The following is a 16,718-nucleotide window of genomic DNA, read 5'->3' as shown; positions in this document are numbered from 1 at the left end:
AATAAAACTGTGTACAGTATTACAATAGCCTTTATGTAGTTACTGCTGTGTCGTGCTGTCAATTAATTCATTTATATGTATCGAAGCGAGTAATGTAGCAATTTCTAGTTTACTGCAGGTACCATCTATAACTTGGAGAACACAATTTCTTGAGATATTTAGCTTTTGTTACGTATATGTCTCACATTTATCATCAGCGATGAACGGGACAAAGCATAACACATGTGTGTAGTGGGTGGACTATGTAAGGAACCTGTAACCTCCACTGCATTAATGCTACTAACTGAGAATAAGTAATTGATAACTTATATAATCAGTATTACAGTCTTACAAAATTCTGTTAATAGTAATAGTAACGATCTTTTGAAAATAATTTAGTTTCGTTACTGAAACAGAATTGAATAGTTTAGTCTTTATCCCTCAGAAAATTTCATCTACCGCTCAGGGGCAATTACCCCCAGGTTGGGAACCACTAGCCTACATCCTGCCGCTTCTCAGGGGCATAACATGTGTTAAACGACACCTAAAATCGCTGGAAGAGCCAACATATATTTTGTCTCCAACAAAAGTTGTTCCCTATCATTTGATCAATCACGATTAGAGACATTTATCGCAAAGATTTCGAAACACACCTATAAAAATTGAAATGGTATTTAAATGTCTGCAGGTTGGCCATTTACAGGTATTTTTATGTAAAAATGACTAATTGTTTCTATTCAAGACCTCCTGGAGGTCATTTTTATTCATGTTGACGTGATAGACTAATAACTTTAACTCCAATTTGACGAGGTAGTCCTGGAAACTGCTCGTAGTAAGTATTGATAAACATTTCTGCTGTTGCTCTGCGTAACGACTTTGTGTGGGGCTGTGTTAGTCTTCATAATGGCACTAGCTAGGATGATGTGTATTCTTTTATTTTTATATTTGTTCGACACAATCACGCGGTGTCATTACAGGTTTCTGGCGCAGTGGTTAGACACTGGACTCGCATTCGGGAGGACGACGGTTCAATCCCGCGTCCGGCCATCTTGATTTAGGTTTTCCGTGATTTCCCTAAATCGCTCCAGGCAAATACCGGGATGGTTCCTTTCAAAGGGCACGGCCGACTTCCTTCCCTAATCCGATGAGACCGATGACCTCGCTGTCTGGTCTCCTTCTCCAAAAACAACCAACAACCATTACAGGTTTCGCCTGTGGTCATCTTCGGGCTGCAAGCGGTTTCCGTTGCGTTGTCCCACGGAAAAAAAAAGATGTCGAAAAAATAAAAGTGCGTAAGTCTATGATTTTATCACGAAGACAGTACAGTACCATTTTGTGCGTGTGTGGCAGGTGTGATGACGGTGCTGTCGATGGCCAACATGGGGTTCGGCGGCCGCTCGCAGATGCCGCGCGTCTCGTACGCCACGGCGCTGGACTACTTCGTCATCCTATGCTTCTCGTTCGTCTTCGCCGTCGTCATAGAGTACGCCGCTATCAACTTCATCGACAAGACGCAGCTGGACGCCACTCGCAGCCAGAAGGTGTGCTGGCAACTGAAGCAACTTGCAGACGCTCCCTTCAGCATTTGGGCTTTTTATTAAGGCTTCAAATGGCTCTGAGCACTATGGGACTCAACATCTTAGGTCATAAGTCCCCTAGAACTTAGAACTACTTAAACCTAACTAACCTAAGGACGTCACACACACCCATGCCCGAGGCAGGATTCGAACCTGCGACCGTAGCAGTCCCGCGGTTCCGGACTGCAGCGCCAGAACCGCTAGACCACCGCGGCCGGCGATTAAGGCTTCAGAGTACTTACTTGTTTTAACGAAATTCACAGTAATCATGGTTAAAAATAATGAAGTCCTTAATATTATATTCACACAAGTCCTCAGCCTTAACGCTCTTGTCTGAACAATACAACTGAAACATTCGTTACCATCAGAGTAAATCCCTTCTGTCCCACTTCATCACTCACAAGCCTTCTCTGTGTACCAAGACTCTGAAAGGACCTCCTTCACTACATCAGAGAAACAACTAACATCTGCACCTTTAAAATTACCTAACGACATATGTACTTAAACAGCAATAGTGTCTGCCTTCGTTCTGTACGCATCCCTTGTTGTGGACTGGCAAGACAGGCAATCCACAATGGACGGGAGACCGAAAGGCACGCGTTTAAGCTCACGCAGGATGGCGTGAGGTCTGGAACAGGACAAGTAATGAAGACTAGCAAATAAAGTACGTAGCTTCTGGAATACTTAACTTTAATCCATAATTGGTGAACATCGGTCTGACGGTACATGCATCACCAGATAAATAGCAATTGATAATGGCGCCTTGCTAGGTCGTAGCAAATGACGTAGCTGAAGGCTATGCTAACTATCGTCTCGGCTAATGAGAGCGTATTTTGTCAGTGAACCATCGCTAGCAAAGTAGGCTGTACAACTGGGGCGAGTGCTAGGAAGTCTCTCTAGATCTGCCGTGTGGCGGCGCTCGGTCTGCAATCACTGATAGTGGCGACACGCGGGTCCGACGTATACTAGCGGACCGCGGCCGATTTAAAGGCTACCACCTACCAAGTGTGGTGTCTGGCGGTGACACCACATCCCTTATCCCATTATAGTTACCCTTTCCTCCCACCACACTCTGCTCATTTCCCAAAGCCTCCAGTTGGTGCAGTCTATCTAAATTTCTCTTCCTCAGACCTCTGCATGCCGTGAAATTACGCTGTTTTACACCCATATATACGTTTTGTATGCTCTATTGTAAATGTTATTATTATTATTTATTTGCGAACTGACCTTATAGGACCACGCTACAAATTCATTTCTTCTTTGTCTGAAGTTTCCTCTTTGTCCAGTTCCCCTTCATATTGGTGCTGTGCTGTGGCTTCTGTTCATCCGTCCAGGCTCTTCCAGTCTTCTCAGTTCTTTCGACTTGAAATCCTTCCAAATTTTGAATCATGGTCCGAAATGTACCCCTATTTAATATCTGCACTTCCTGAATGTTGAACCTTTCCACATCTTTACGAGCTTCCTTAATCCATGTCGTTGTTGTCTTCTTTTTCCGCAGGTGTTCGAATATCCTTTTGGGTAGTCTGGTTTTGTCCATTCTGTACAGGTGTCCTGGAAATGATAATCTCCTCTTTTTCATGGTCTCCGAGATTTTCTCTGCCTTTTTGTAGATTTTATTGATACTCCGTAGTTTCTAGGCAGTTTCAACCTGGGTTGGACCCATGATTTCCCGTAATATTCTTCTTTCTAGTATCTCCAGATTTTACGACTTGCAATTCACTGGCATACAGGCATTTTGTTTTTACCACAGCAGTGTAGTGCTTTATTTTGGCATCACAAGAGATGCACTTTTTGTTGTAAATGTTTTTAGTTAATCCGTAAGCTCTCTCTCTTATTATTATGATGATTTTTATTATTTTCAGCAGTTTCTACAGTGTTCTTATTTTTAGTCAGTAATATTATTCCAAATGAAATTAGATAAATTAAAAACTTGTTTTAGAAACATTATTAATTTTATTGACATCATTTTATTATTATGTATCGTGTTATAATTATTGTCAGTCTTTAAGCAACTGAACGAAGAAGATGTGAGTAAAGCCTTGGTCCGAAGTAGTAGGTGTCTCAGAAGGCCATAATTTGATCAGATTCAATAAATAAAAAATAAAATAAGGCAGAAGTCAACCGTAAAGTTACAAGTAAATTATAGACTTTTCTTCTTGAGAATTCTTTCCATTCCATGAACTATGACTGAAAGATTTGCAGCATATATAGCGCTAGAGGATGAGAAAGTAACTTTCGCATGATGTGCCACTACCAAGTTGCACAGATCGATGAAACTTGGAGACCACAGAGAAGGAACTGCTGCAGTATTGTACAGAAGGTAATTTGAAGAAATACGCAGTAAGACAAACAGAAATGGCACTTTTGTTCAAAGATAATAATTACACTGAAATCATAGCGATTTATGAAGGTCCACTGGACATTACAAAAGGCAGTGCATGATTCTGAATAGAGTGTGTGATCACCGCAGGCGGCACCCATACTGTCCAAAAGGTTGATAAAGAGTTCTTGTAGGGCGTTCCGTTCTTCCACAAGCGTGGGTGACAAATGCTGGACGGTTGTTGGCGCATGCGGACGTTCTGCAGTACCTTTCCTAACGCGTCCCACACGAACCTCCTCGCGTTCCAAGAACGCCTTGTCCTGCACTGTTCGATGCGGTCGCACATTGCCGCCAACAAAACTGATGCCACGACTGAACGCACCTCTGAAAAGAAGCACAGGGGGAAGAAGTACGGTGTCACTGTAATGTAACTGGCGAGTTTTCCGGTTCAAAGATTTGGAGATCAGGGCGCCCATACAACATAATTGCTCTCCACACCATAACACGTGGACCATCAAAACGATCACGTTCGACAATATTGGTGGGTGTGCTACGTGTTCCCGCCTTACAGCACACGAGGGTACGTCCTGCATTGTCAAACGTGATCGATTTTGTGGTCCAGGTGTTGCATGGGCGTACTGACCTCCGAATCTTTGAACGCAGTACGGTCACTGGTCATGGATACTGTGACACTGTACTCTACATATGCATCTACATACCTACTCTGCTAGTCACCGTACGTTGCATGGCGGAGGGTACGTTGTATCACTACTAGTCATTTCCCTTCGCAAACAGAGCGAGGGAAAAACGATAGTCTAATGCCTCCGTACGAGCTCTAATTTCTCTTACGTTCGTGGTTCTTACGCGAAATGTTCGTTGGAGGCAGTAGGGTCGTTCTGCAGTCAGCTTCAAATACAAGTTCTCTAAATTTTCTCAATTTTGTCTCCAGGGAATCCGTCTGAGTTCCAGGAGCATCTCCGAAATACTTGCGTGCTGACTGAACCTACCGGTAACAAATCTAGCAGTACGCCTCAGAATTGCTTAGATGTCTTCCTTTAATCCGACCTGGTGAGGATCTCAAACACTCAAGTAGTTCAAATGGCTCTGAGCACTATGCGACTTAACTTCTGATGTCATCAGTCGCCTAGAACATAGAACTAATTAAACCTAACTAACCTAAGGACATCACACACATCCATGCCCAAGGCAGGATTCGAACCTGCGACCGTAGCGGTCGCTCGGCTCCAGACTGTAGCGCCTAGAGCCGCACCGCCACTCCGGCCGGCACTCAAGTAGTACCCAAGAACGAGTCGCACTAGTGTTCTATTTGTGGTCATCTTTGGAGATGAGCCATACTTCTCCAAATTTCTCCCAGTGATCCGAAATCGATCATTCGCTTTCCCTACTACAGTCCTTAGGTGCTCGTTCTATTTCATATCGCTTTGCAACCTCGCGCCTAGATATTTAATCCACGTGACTTATCAAGCAGCACACTGCTACCGCTGTATTCCAACATAATGGAATTGTCTATTTCTACTTATCTGCATTACCTTACATGTTATTGTTGTTGTTGTGGTCTTCAGTCCTGAGACTGGTTTGATGCAGCTCTCCATGCTACTCTATCCTGTGCAAGCAACTTGATCTCCCAGTACTTAGTGCAACCTACATCCTTCTGAACCTGTTTAGTGTATTCATGTCTTGGCCTCCCTCTACGATATTTACCCTCCACGCTGCCCTCCAATGCTAAATTTGTGATCCCTTGATGCCTCACAACATGTCCTACCAACCGATCCCTTCTTCTTGTCTAGTTGTGCCACAAACTCCTCTTGTCCCCAATCCTATTCATTACCTCCTCATTAGTTATGTGATCTACCCATCTAATCTTCAGCATTCTTCTGTAGCACCACATTTCGCAAGCTTCTATTCTTTTCTTGTCCAAACTGGTTATCGTCCATATTTCACTTCCATACATGGCTACACTCCATACAAATACTTTCAGAAACGACACTTAAATCTATACTCGATGTTAATAAATTTCTCTTCTTCAGAAACGATTTCCTTGCCATTGCCAGTCTACATTTTATATCCTCTCTACTTCGACCATCATCAGTAATTTTACTCCCTAAATAGCAAAACTCCTTTACTACTTTAAGTGTCTCATTTCCTAATCTAATTCCCTCAGCATCACCCGACTTAATTCGACTACATCCATTATCCTCGTTTTGCTTTTGTTGATGTTCATCTTATATCCTCGTTTCAAGACACTGTCCATTCCGTTCAACTGCTTTTGCAAGTCCTTTGCTGTCTCTGACAGAATAACAATATCATCGGCGAACCTCAAAGTTTTTATTTCTTCTCCGTGGATTTTAATACCTACTCCGAATTTTCCTTTTGTTACCTTTACTGCTTGCTCAATATACAGATTGAATAACATCGGGGAGAGCCTACAATCCTGCCTCACTCCCTTCCCAACAACTGCTCCCCTTTCATGTCCCTCGACTCTTATAACTGCCATCTGGCTTCTGTACAAATTGTAAATAGCCTTTCGCTCCCCGTATTTTACCCCTGCCACCTTTAGAATTTGAAAGAGAGTATTACAGACAACATTGTCAAAAGCTTTCTCTAAGTCTACAAATGCTAGAAATGTAGGTTTGCCTTACCTTAATCTTTCTTCTAAGATAAGTCGTAAGGTCAGTATTGCCACACGTGTTCCAACATTTCTACGGAATCCAAACTGATCTTCCCCGAGATCGACTTCTACCAATTTTTCCATTCGTATATAAAGAATTACCGTTTTTTTGTGCAGCTGTGACTTATTAAACTGATAGTTCGTTAATTTTCACATCTGTCAACACCTGCTTTCTTTGGGATTGGAATTATTATATTCTTCTTGAAGTCTGAGGGCATTTCGCCTGTCTCATACATCTTGCTCACCAAATGGTAGAGTTTTGTCAGGAGTGGCTCTCCCAAGGCCGTCAGTAGTTCTAATGGAATGTTGTCTACTCCCGGGGCCTTGTTTCGACATAGGTCTTTCAGTGCTCTGTGAAACTCTTCACGCAGTATTGTATCTCCCATTTCATCTTCATCTACATCCTCTTCCATTTCCATAATATTGTCCTCAAGTACATCGCCATTGTATAGATCCTCTATATACTCCTTCCACCTTTCTGCTTTCCCTTCTTTGCTTAGATCTGGGTTTCCATCTGAGCTCTTGATATTCATACAAGTGATTCTCTGTTCTCCAGAGGTCTCTTTAATTTTCCTGTAGGCAGTATCTATCTTACCCCTAGTGAGATAAGCCTCTACATCCTTACATTTTCCCTCTAGACATCTCTGCTTAGCCATTTTGCACTTCCTGTCGATCTCATTTTTGAGACGTTTGTATTCCTTTTTGTCTGCTTCATTTACTGCATTTTTATATTTTCTCCTTTCATCAATTAAATTCAATATTTCTTCTGTTACCCAAGGATTTCTACTAGCCCTCGTCTTTTTACCTACTTGATCGTCTGCTGCCTTCACTACTTCATCCTTCAGAGCTACCCATTCGTCTTCTACTGTATTTCTTTCCCCCATTCCTGTCAATTGTTCCTTTATGCTCTCCCTGAAACGCTGTACAAACTCTGGTTTAGTCGGTTTATCCAGGTCCCATCTCCTTAAATTCCCACCTTTTTGCAGTTTCTTCAGTTTTAATCTACAGTTCATAACCAATAGATTGTGGTCAGAGTCCACATCTGCCCCTGGAAATGTCTTACAATTTAAAACCTGGTTCGTAAATCTCTGTCTTACCATTATATAATCTATCTGATACCTTTTAGTATCTCCAGGATTCTTCCAGGTATACAACGTTCTTTTATGATTCTTGAACCAAATGTTAGCTATGATTAAGCTATGCTCTGTGCAAAATTCTACCAGACGGTATTCTTCTTTCATTTCTTACCCCGAATCCATATTCACCTACTGTGGTTCCTTCTCTCCCTTTTCCTACACTCGAATTCCAGTCACCCATGACTATTAAATTTTCTTCTCCCTTCGGTACCTGAATAATTTCTTTTATCTCATCATACATTTCATCAATTTCTTCTTCTTCTGCAGAGCTAGTTGACATACAAACTTGTAGAAGAGGGTATCAGTGATCATAAGTCAGTGGTTGCATCAATGACTACAAGTGTAATAAGAAATGCCAAGAAAGGAAGGAAAATCTATCTGCTTAACAAGAGTGATAGGGCACAAATCGCAGAATATCTGAGTGACCACCATCAAACGTTCATTTCTGAGGAAGAGGATGTGGAACAAAAATGGAAAAAATTCAGAAACATCGTCCAGTACGCCTTAGATAAGTTCGTACCGACTAAGGTCCAAAGCGAGGGGAAAGATCCACCGTGGTATAACAATCATGTACGAAAGGTACTACGGAAACAAAGAAAGCTTCACCATAGGTTTAAGAGTAGTCGAATCATAGCTGATAAGGAAAAGCTGAACGAAGCGAAAAAGAGCGTAAAGAGAGCAATGAGAGAAGCATTCAACGAATTCGAACATAAAACATTGGCAAACAATCTAAACAAGAACCCTAAAAAGTTTTGGTCATATGTAAAATCGGTAAGCGGATCTAAATCCCCTATTCAGTCACTCGTTGACCACGATGGCACCGAAACAGAGGACGACCGAAGAAAGGCAGAAATACTGAATTCAGTGTTCCGAAACTGTTTCACTGCGGAAAATCGTAACACGGTCCCTGACTTCAGCCGTCGCACGGACGCCAAAATGGAAAATATTGAAATAAACGATATCGGAATTGAAAAACAACTGCTATCACTTAGTAGCGGAAAAGCATCCGGACCAGACGAGATACCCTTAAGATTCTACAGTGATTATGCTAAAGAACTTGCCCCCTTTCTATCAGCAATTTATCGTAGATCTCTGGAAGAACGTAAAGTACCTAGCGACTGGAAGAAAGCACAGGTCGTTCCCATTTTCAAGAAGGGTCATAAATCAGATGCGAATAATTATAGGCCTATTTCACTTACGTCAATCTGTTGTAGAATAATGGAACATGTTTTGTGTTCTCGTATTATGACGTTCTTAGATAATACAAATCTCCTTCATCATAACCAACATGGATTCCGCAAACAGAGATCATGTGAAACCCAGCTCGCCCTATTTGCCCAAGAAATTCACAGTGCCGTAGACACTGGCGAGCAGATTGATGCCGTATTCCTGGACTTCAGGAAGGCATTTGATACGGTTCCGCACTTACGTTTAGTGAAAAAAATACGTGCTTACGGAATATCGGACCAGGTTTGTGATTGGATTCAGGATTTCCTAGAAGAAAGAACACAACATGTCATTCTTAACGGTTCAAAATCTGCAGATGTAGAGGTAATTTCGGGAGTACCGCAAGGAAGCGTGATAGGACCTTTATTGTTTACAATATACATAAATGACTTAGTTGACAACATCGGTAGCTCCGTGAGGCTATTTGCAGATGACACGGTTGTCTACAAGAAAGTAGCAACATCAGAAGACTCGTACGTACTCCAGGAAGACCTGCAGAGGATTAATGAATGGTGCGACAGCTGGCAGCTTTCCCTAAACGTAGATAAATGTAATATAATGCGCATACATAGGGGCAGAAATCCATTCCAGTACGATTATGCCATAGGTGGTAAATCATTGGAAGCGGTAACGACCGTAAAATACTTAGGAGTTACTATCCGGAGCGATCTGAAGTGGAATGATCACATAAAACAAATAGTGGGAAAAGCAGGCGCCAGGTTGAGATTCATAGGAAGAATTCTAAGAAAATGTGACTCATCGACGAAAGAAGTAGCTTACAGAACGCTTGTTCGTCCGATTCTTGAGTATTGCTCATCAGTATGGGACCCTTACCAGGTTGGATTAATAGAAGAGATAGACATGATCCAGCGAAAAGCAGCGCGATTCGTCATGGGGACATTTAGTCAGCGCGAGAGCGTTACGGAGATGCTGAACAAGCTCCAGTGGCGGACACTTCAAGAAAGGCGTTACGCAATACGGAGAGGTTTATTATCGAAATTACGAGAGAGCACATTCCGGGAAGAGATGGGCAACATATTACTACCGCCCACATATATCTCGCGTAATGATCACAACGAAAAGATCCGAGAAATTAGAGCAAATACGGAGACTTACAAGCAGTCGTTCTTCCCACGCACAATTCGTGAATGGAACAGGGAAGGGGGGGATCAGATAGTGGTACAATAAGTACCCTCCGCCACACACCGTAAGGTGGCTCGCGGAGTATAGATGTAGATGTAGATGTAGATGTACTACTGTAGTAGGCATGGGCTTCGTGTCTATCTTGGCCACAAGAATGCGTTCACTATGCTGTTTGTAGTAGCTTACCTGCACTCGTATTTTTTATTCATTATTAAACCTACTCCTGCATTACTCCTATTTGATTTTGTATTTATAACCTTGTATTCACCTGACCAAAAGTCTCGTTCCTCCTGCCATCGAACTTCACTGATTCCCACTATATCTAACTTTAACTTATCCATTTCCCTTTTTAAATTTTCTAACCTACCTGCCCGATTAAGGGATCTGACATTCCACGCTCCGATCCGTAGAAAGCCAGTTTTCTTTCTCCTGATAATGATGTCCTCTTGAGTAGTCCCCGCCCGGAGATCCGAATGGGGGACTATTTTACCCTAAAAATATTTTACCCAAGAGGACGCCATCATCATTTAACCATACAGTTAAGCTGCATGGCCTCGGGAAAAATTACAGCTGTAGTTTCCCCTTGCTTTCAGCCGTTCGCAGTACGAGCACAGCAAGGCCGTTTTGGTTAGTGCTACAAGGCCAGATCAGTCAGTCATCCACACAGTTGCACCTGCAACTACTGGAAAGGCTGCTGCCCCTCTTCAGGAACCACACGTTTTTCTGGCCTCTCAACAGATACCCCTCCGTTGTGGTTGCACCTACGTTATGGCCATCTGTATCGCTGAGGCACGCAAGCCTCCCCACCAACGGCAAGGTCCATGGTTCATGTACCTTCTACATTTACAGCTAGCTGCCATGCATCACACCAATTAGGAATTTTGGCTAAGGCATCTTGTGTTCTTCTACCGTCACTCAACGACGATCCCTTCCCGTACTCCACAGAATCATTAGCAAACAGCCGCAGATTGCTGCTCACCCTGTCCGTCAGATCATTTATGTATGCAGAGAATAATGACGGTCCCGTCACTCTTCCTCAGGGGCGCTTCTGATGATACCCTTGTGTCTGATGAGCACTCGCCGTCGACGACAACGTGCTGGGTTCTATCACTTACAAGGACTTCGAGCCACTCACACCTCTGGCAACCTACTCCGTATGCGCGTACCATTGGTAAAGTCTGCAGTCTGCCACTCCTTCTGCATGGGCGTCTCCTCAAGGGTGCATTCGATCCTGACTTTGTGTTTGTGGACGACAATGCGTGACCGCATGGAACAGCACAGGTGGAATATCCCGCCCAGTTAGCCGTGCAGTCTAACGCACGGCTTTCCTGATTGGGAAGGAGCGCCTGGTGCCTGGCACGAATCCACTCGGCAGACTTGTGCGGAGGTCCGGTGAGCCGGCCAGTCTGTGGAGGGTTTTTAGGCGGTTTTCCATCTGCCTCGGCGAATGCGGGCTGGTTCCGCTCATTCCGCCTCAGCTACACTATGTCGGCGATTGCTGTGCAAACAAGTTCTCCACGTACGTGTACACCACCATTATTCTACCACGCGAACATAGGGGTTACACTCGTCTGGTGTGTGATGTTCCCTGGGGGGAACATGTCCCGCCATTTGTAATGTCCTAGGTACCATTCTAAATTGCGTATCTGTACTATCTTGTAGCAGTTCTCTCTGTGTGTGGTACAAATTTCATCGAGCTATCTTACTTGACACATCATTCGAAGGTTATTTTCGTCCTTAAATTTTGCACACCAGTGCATTTTTATCTTTGGTATACACTCATCCCGAAATCGGCAACTTGTAATTGCTATTGGTTTGCCTCATTACTCAGGGGTTGGTGTTCGCTGGATTGATACTCTTGATGAAATAGTTATTTTTGAATATTATGAAACTATGTAAGTCAAGTATAGTGAAGTGTTTAAACACAAAGATAAATGCATGAAACTTATGTGAAGAGTGTTAGTAGGTTCTCTACAAATAGACATTCATCTAACTGAAGCAAAATACAGTCTACGAGGTGCGACAATGAAGTAATGAGACTGATTTTCTTTGCAAGATGTGGCAACCCTGCAGGCTTGCGTAGGCACAATATCTTTGATCTTGGTCTATAAGCTACTTCTAGTCCAGGCGGCACATCGATGCAACTGCTCAGTCGTGAGTTGTGCTGTAATAAGTTAACACGTGTTTGTGTCTCTCCTCACGGAAATGGAACCGCATAATATTCCATTTCTTTTTTCGTTAAATTGGGTGAAAACGCGACGATAACTTACGGTAAGCTTCAGAAGGCTTTTGGAGAGGAGGTTATGTCAAGAGCTCAAGTTTTTCGTTGTCATAAAATGTTTAGTGAAGGCAGAAGGAATGTTGAAGATGAAGACCGTAGTGGACGACCATCAACCTCACGGACGGATGTCAACTCAGTCAAGGAGCGTGAACTCGTACGATCTGATGGAAGATTATCCGTGAAAATGATTGTAGACTTCGTAAAAGAGTTCTTCGTGTCCGTGCCAACATTGCTGATAATTGGATTCTACATCACGATAATGAGCCATCCCATACTGCTCTGTCAGTACAGCAATTTTTAACCTCAAAACAAATTTCAGTACTACAACAGCCACTTTATTCACCAGATATCGCTCTGTGCGACTTTTTTCTATTTCCCAGAGCCAAAACGGTGGTCAATGGACACCATTTTCAAACAACACACGATGTCCAAAAAGCTGTGACGAGTGTCTTGGAGGATATTACAGAAGATGAGTTCCAGAAATGTTACCGTCAATGGCAGAGGGCGGGAAAAAGTGTGTGCAATCAGAAGGGAGCTACTTTGAAGGAGACAACACTAAACTTGAGTAAAACGGTAAGCAAACATTTTTTTTCACATCTGTCTCATTACTTTATTGTCGCACCTCATGTGTGAATGTTGACTTTGCCGGTATACACTGCTAATGAAAAACATTCCAGTCTCCAACTGGGTGGCTGTGTTGGGATACCGCCACATGTCGACGAGTGTTATACTCATGATCTTCAGGTAAAGAGTGTCTACATCTACGTTTGCTCTCCGCCTGGCACTGTAAGCTGTGTGGCGCAGGATGTCTCTCGTACAGGGCCGGCCAGAAATTCTGCACGCGTGCGGTGCTCCTGCACATGTGCAACTTCCGGGTCACAGCGTGCACGCCGCAGCCGTCAGCGTTCATGTAGTGCATGTGTCTACCCACAGATGTCGCTTTATCCACTTGCTGGGATACTCTGTACCGGCGCATTCTAGTGCTCTTTCCACAGCTTGCAAGCCAACCATGGGAAGGTATTTCGCGTATTAAACATTTAAAATACTGTCACAGTCTACTCATTGAGACGTTTACTTTTATGTTAACAGTTTAACCCAGGAAGACAAGTAATACAGTTAACAACCGTGGGTTTTTATTAAGGCAGCTTGACTGACGGCACGTAAATACGAGTAATGTTTTTGACCTAGTATTTAAGAAAGAGAGCACTTAGCGACTTCCCAGTGTTGTTATCGTCACGTGTGAACGACTCCGTGTTTTTTGTGTCTCTGTGACCTCTCTCTTTTGCCCGTCACTTTGTTCATTATCATTCTCCGTTTTTATACTATTGTAAAACGCTATGGCTGAAGAGCGGCGTAGTGTGCCGCTGCCAGCCTACCTGATTTGTACAGGAATTAAAATAACAATAAAGTAAAAAAAAAAAACTAGCGACTTCCAACGAACCTTATTCATGATTTCAAATAACATTAAACTAATGCAAAGTTACCTATAACTAATTCTCGGTGCCCTCAGTTACACCCACATAATTTCTGTCTCACTGACCTCTGAACAGAATGATAACCGCAGACCTCTCGATGATCACCTGTTATTTCAATACCATTATTGCTACATCTTTCATCGGCTCCGTCTGAAATCTGCATAATAACCGACAATTAGTTGAATGTTACGTTTTATCGACTTCAGCTGAGCGTAGCCCTTCACACATTAAAAAATAAAACGTAAATGTAAGTATACATTGGAACAATCGGTTCAATGACTAACTTTCCTGATAATAATGTAACATGGAGCAGAATGAGGCACTGATGCACAGTTAGTAAACAATAACTTTTAATTATGAAAGGAATAAATCCAAACACGTTTATCACTGATCATGAGAAATGATAATCGAGTTGATGTGTCTCATCCATTTTCTTAAGGACATTTAATTTAGCTTGCCGTTCTTCACTCTTGAGTACACTACACTCGTCTTTGTGATATGTATTGTAGTGTCTTTCAATTGAAAACTTACCCTGGCCGCCTATTATTCGGCGGCATAGCAAACACTGTGAGTTTTCACCAACGGCTACAAAAAAGAATTGCAGTTCTCAGTCATTTTTAAACGACTGAGAACATAGATCTCCCGTCCTTTGTTTTTTCACAGTACCTGCCATTTCTCAGTACTTCTCTGTTAAGGTTACGGTTACCAGGGGTAAACGAGACTGGGTATGTTGCGCTCTTGCTTGTACCATATAAACAGGGAAGTGGAGCCGCCGCCGTTCATTTAGGACACATGTCTAATAAGAGATGTCGCTGTCGCACACGTGCGCACATGTGCAGCACTTCCGCACGTCTGCACACTGTGCAGCGTTTGGCCGGCCCTGCTCTAGTGCCATCATCTTTCCCTCTTTTATGTTCCACTCACGAATGATGCGCGGGAAAAATGTTGTCGTTGAAGCTCCGTAGGTCATCTAATTTCTGCGATTTTCTCGTCATGATTTCACTAGACGTATACTGGAGACAGTAAGAGAAAGTAATATGTAGCCCGATTCTTCTTTGAAAGCAAGCTCTTGAAATTTCAGTAGTAAACCTCTGCGCGATGCACAACACCTCTCTTGTAGCTTCAGCCACTGGAGTTTATTGACCATCTCACAGGGGAACCTCCCCATCGCACCCCCCTCAGATTTAGTTATAAGTTGGCACAGTGGATATGCCTTGAGAAACTGAACACACATTAATAGAGAAAACAGGAAGAAGTTGTGTGGAACTATGAAAAAATGAGCAAAATATATAAACTGAGTAGTCCATGCGGAAGATACGCAACATCAAGGATAATACCCGCACGGCAGCGTCGTGGTCCCCTGGTTAGCGTGAGCAGCTGCGAAACGTGAGGTCCTTGATTCAAGTCTTCCCTTGAGTGAAAACTTTAATTTTTTATTTTCAGTTTATGTGACAAACTATTATGTTTTCATCAGTTTTTTGGGAGTCATTATCACATCCACAAGAAAACCTAAATCGGGCAAGGTAGAAGAATCTTTTTACCCATTCGCCAAGTGTACAAGTTAGGTGGGTCGACAACAAATTCCTGTCATGTGACGCACATGCCGTCACCAGTGTCGTATAGAATATATCAGACATGTTTTTCTGTGGAGGAATCGGTTGATCTATGACCTTGCGATCAAATGTTTTCGGTTCCCGTTGGAGAGGCACGTCCTTTCGTCTACTAATCGCACGGTTTTGCGGTGCGGTCGCAAAACACAGACACTAAACTTATTACAGTAAACAGTGACGTCAATGAACGAACGGACAGATCATAAATTCGCGAAAACAAAGAAATTAAAATTTTCACTTGAGGGTAGACTTGAACCAAGGACCTCACACCCCGTAGCTGCTCACGCTAACCACGGGACCACGGCGATACTCGACTAACGCTCTCCTTGATGTTGTATATGTTGCGCATGGACTACTCAGTTTCTGTATTTTGCTTATTTTTTCGTAGTTCCACATAACTTCTTCCTGCTTTCTCGATTGATCTTTGTTCAGTTTTTCAAGGCCTATCCACTGTGACAACTTATAACTAAATCTGAGGGGGGTGCGATGGGGAGGTTCCCTTGTCAGTAACGCTCTCCCGCCGTGTAAAGGATCCAATGACGAGCGCGCCAGTCGTCCTAGATCGTCTCTATCTCTTGCATTGAGGTAAGGGTTCCAGAGTGATGAACAGTTTTGAAGAATCGGTCGAACGATGTTTAGTAAGCCACGTCTGTCGTAGGTGAATTATATTTCTTTAAGATTTGCGCAATGAATGACAGTCTGGCGTCTGCTTTCCCTGCTGTTTGTTTTGTGTGCTCAGTTCACTCTAGGTCGCTCGGGATTGTTACTCTTAGTTGTTTCTTGTCATTTAATGTTTCCAGTGATTTGTCGCTAGTAGTCTAATCGATGAGCAGTGGATTTATTCGTCGATTTGTGCACAATACAAACCATATCTTACGGTCTACAAGACGCTACGGACTATAAGACGCACCGTAATTTTACGCATTTTTTTAAAAAAGGTAACATTTTTACCAGTTTTATTATGCAATTGTAAAACAGACTAAAAAAATTCTTAAATATAAAACCAAACTCTCCTTCAAAATCCCTGAAAATCGTCATCTTCTCGTTTTGGCCAGTTTCAGTTCAGCCCTCGATTTGCATATTTAGGCTTCCTCATTTTTTTGCAGCTCTTCTTTACTAGTCCGCCAATCACGAATGGTTTCTTCCTGTTGGTGGAGGACCGAAATGCAGCTTAGCTGTTCTGTTTCCATGTTCTTCTACATATGCTATTACTTTCAATTTATAGCTCGCATCATATGAATACCTCTCATTTTTTCCGTTACGGAACTAGCTACTAACAAA

General features: G+C 42.8%; 1 protein-coding gene across 1 annotated transcript in view; it reads left to right on the top strand.

Annotated features, from left to right (window-relative positions):
• Positions 1–16,718, top strand: part of LOC126199320 (gamma-aminobutyric acid receptor subunit alpha-4-like) — a 164,842-nt gene that overhangs the window by 125,725 nt on the left and 22,399 nt on the right. Inside the window, exon 7 of the mRNA XM_049936160.1 lies at positions 1,330–1,520. Within this exon, the coding sequence (XP_049792117.1) occupies positions 1,330–1,520 (191 nt within the window). The remainder of the gene's footprint in view (positions 1–1,329; positions 1,521–16,718) is intronic.

The sequence above is a fragment of the Schistocerca nitens genome, chromosome 8 (genome assembly GCF_023898315.1).
Source record: "Schistocerca nitens isolate TAMUIC-IGC-003100 chromosome 8, iqSchNite1.1, whole genome shotgun sequence".
In the NCBI taxonomy this organism is placed as follows: domain Eukaryota; kingdom Metazoa; phylum Arthropoda; class Insecta; order Orthoptera; family Acrididae; genus Schistocerca; species Schistocerca nitens.
Note: the sequence above shows the minus strand (reverse complement) of the source record. Positions and strands in the feature narration are given on the sequence as shown.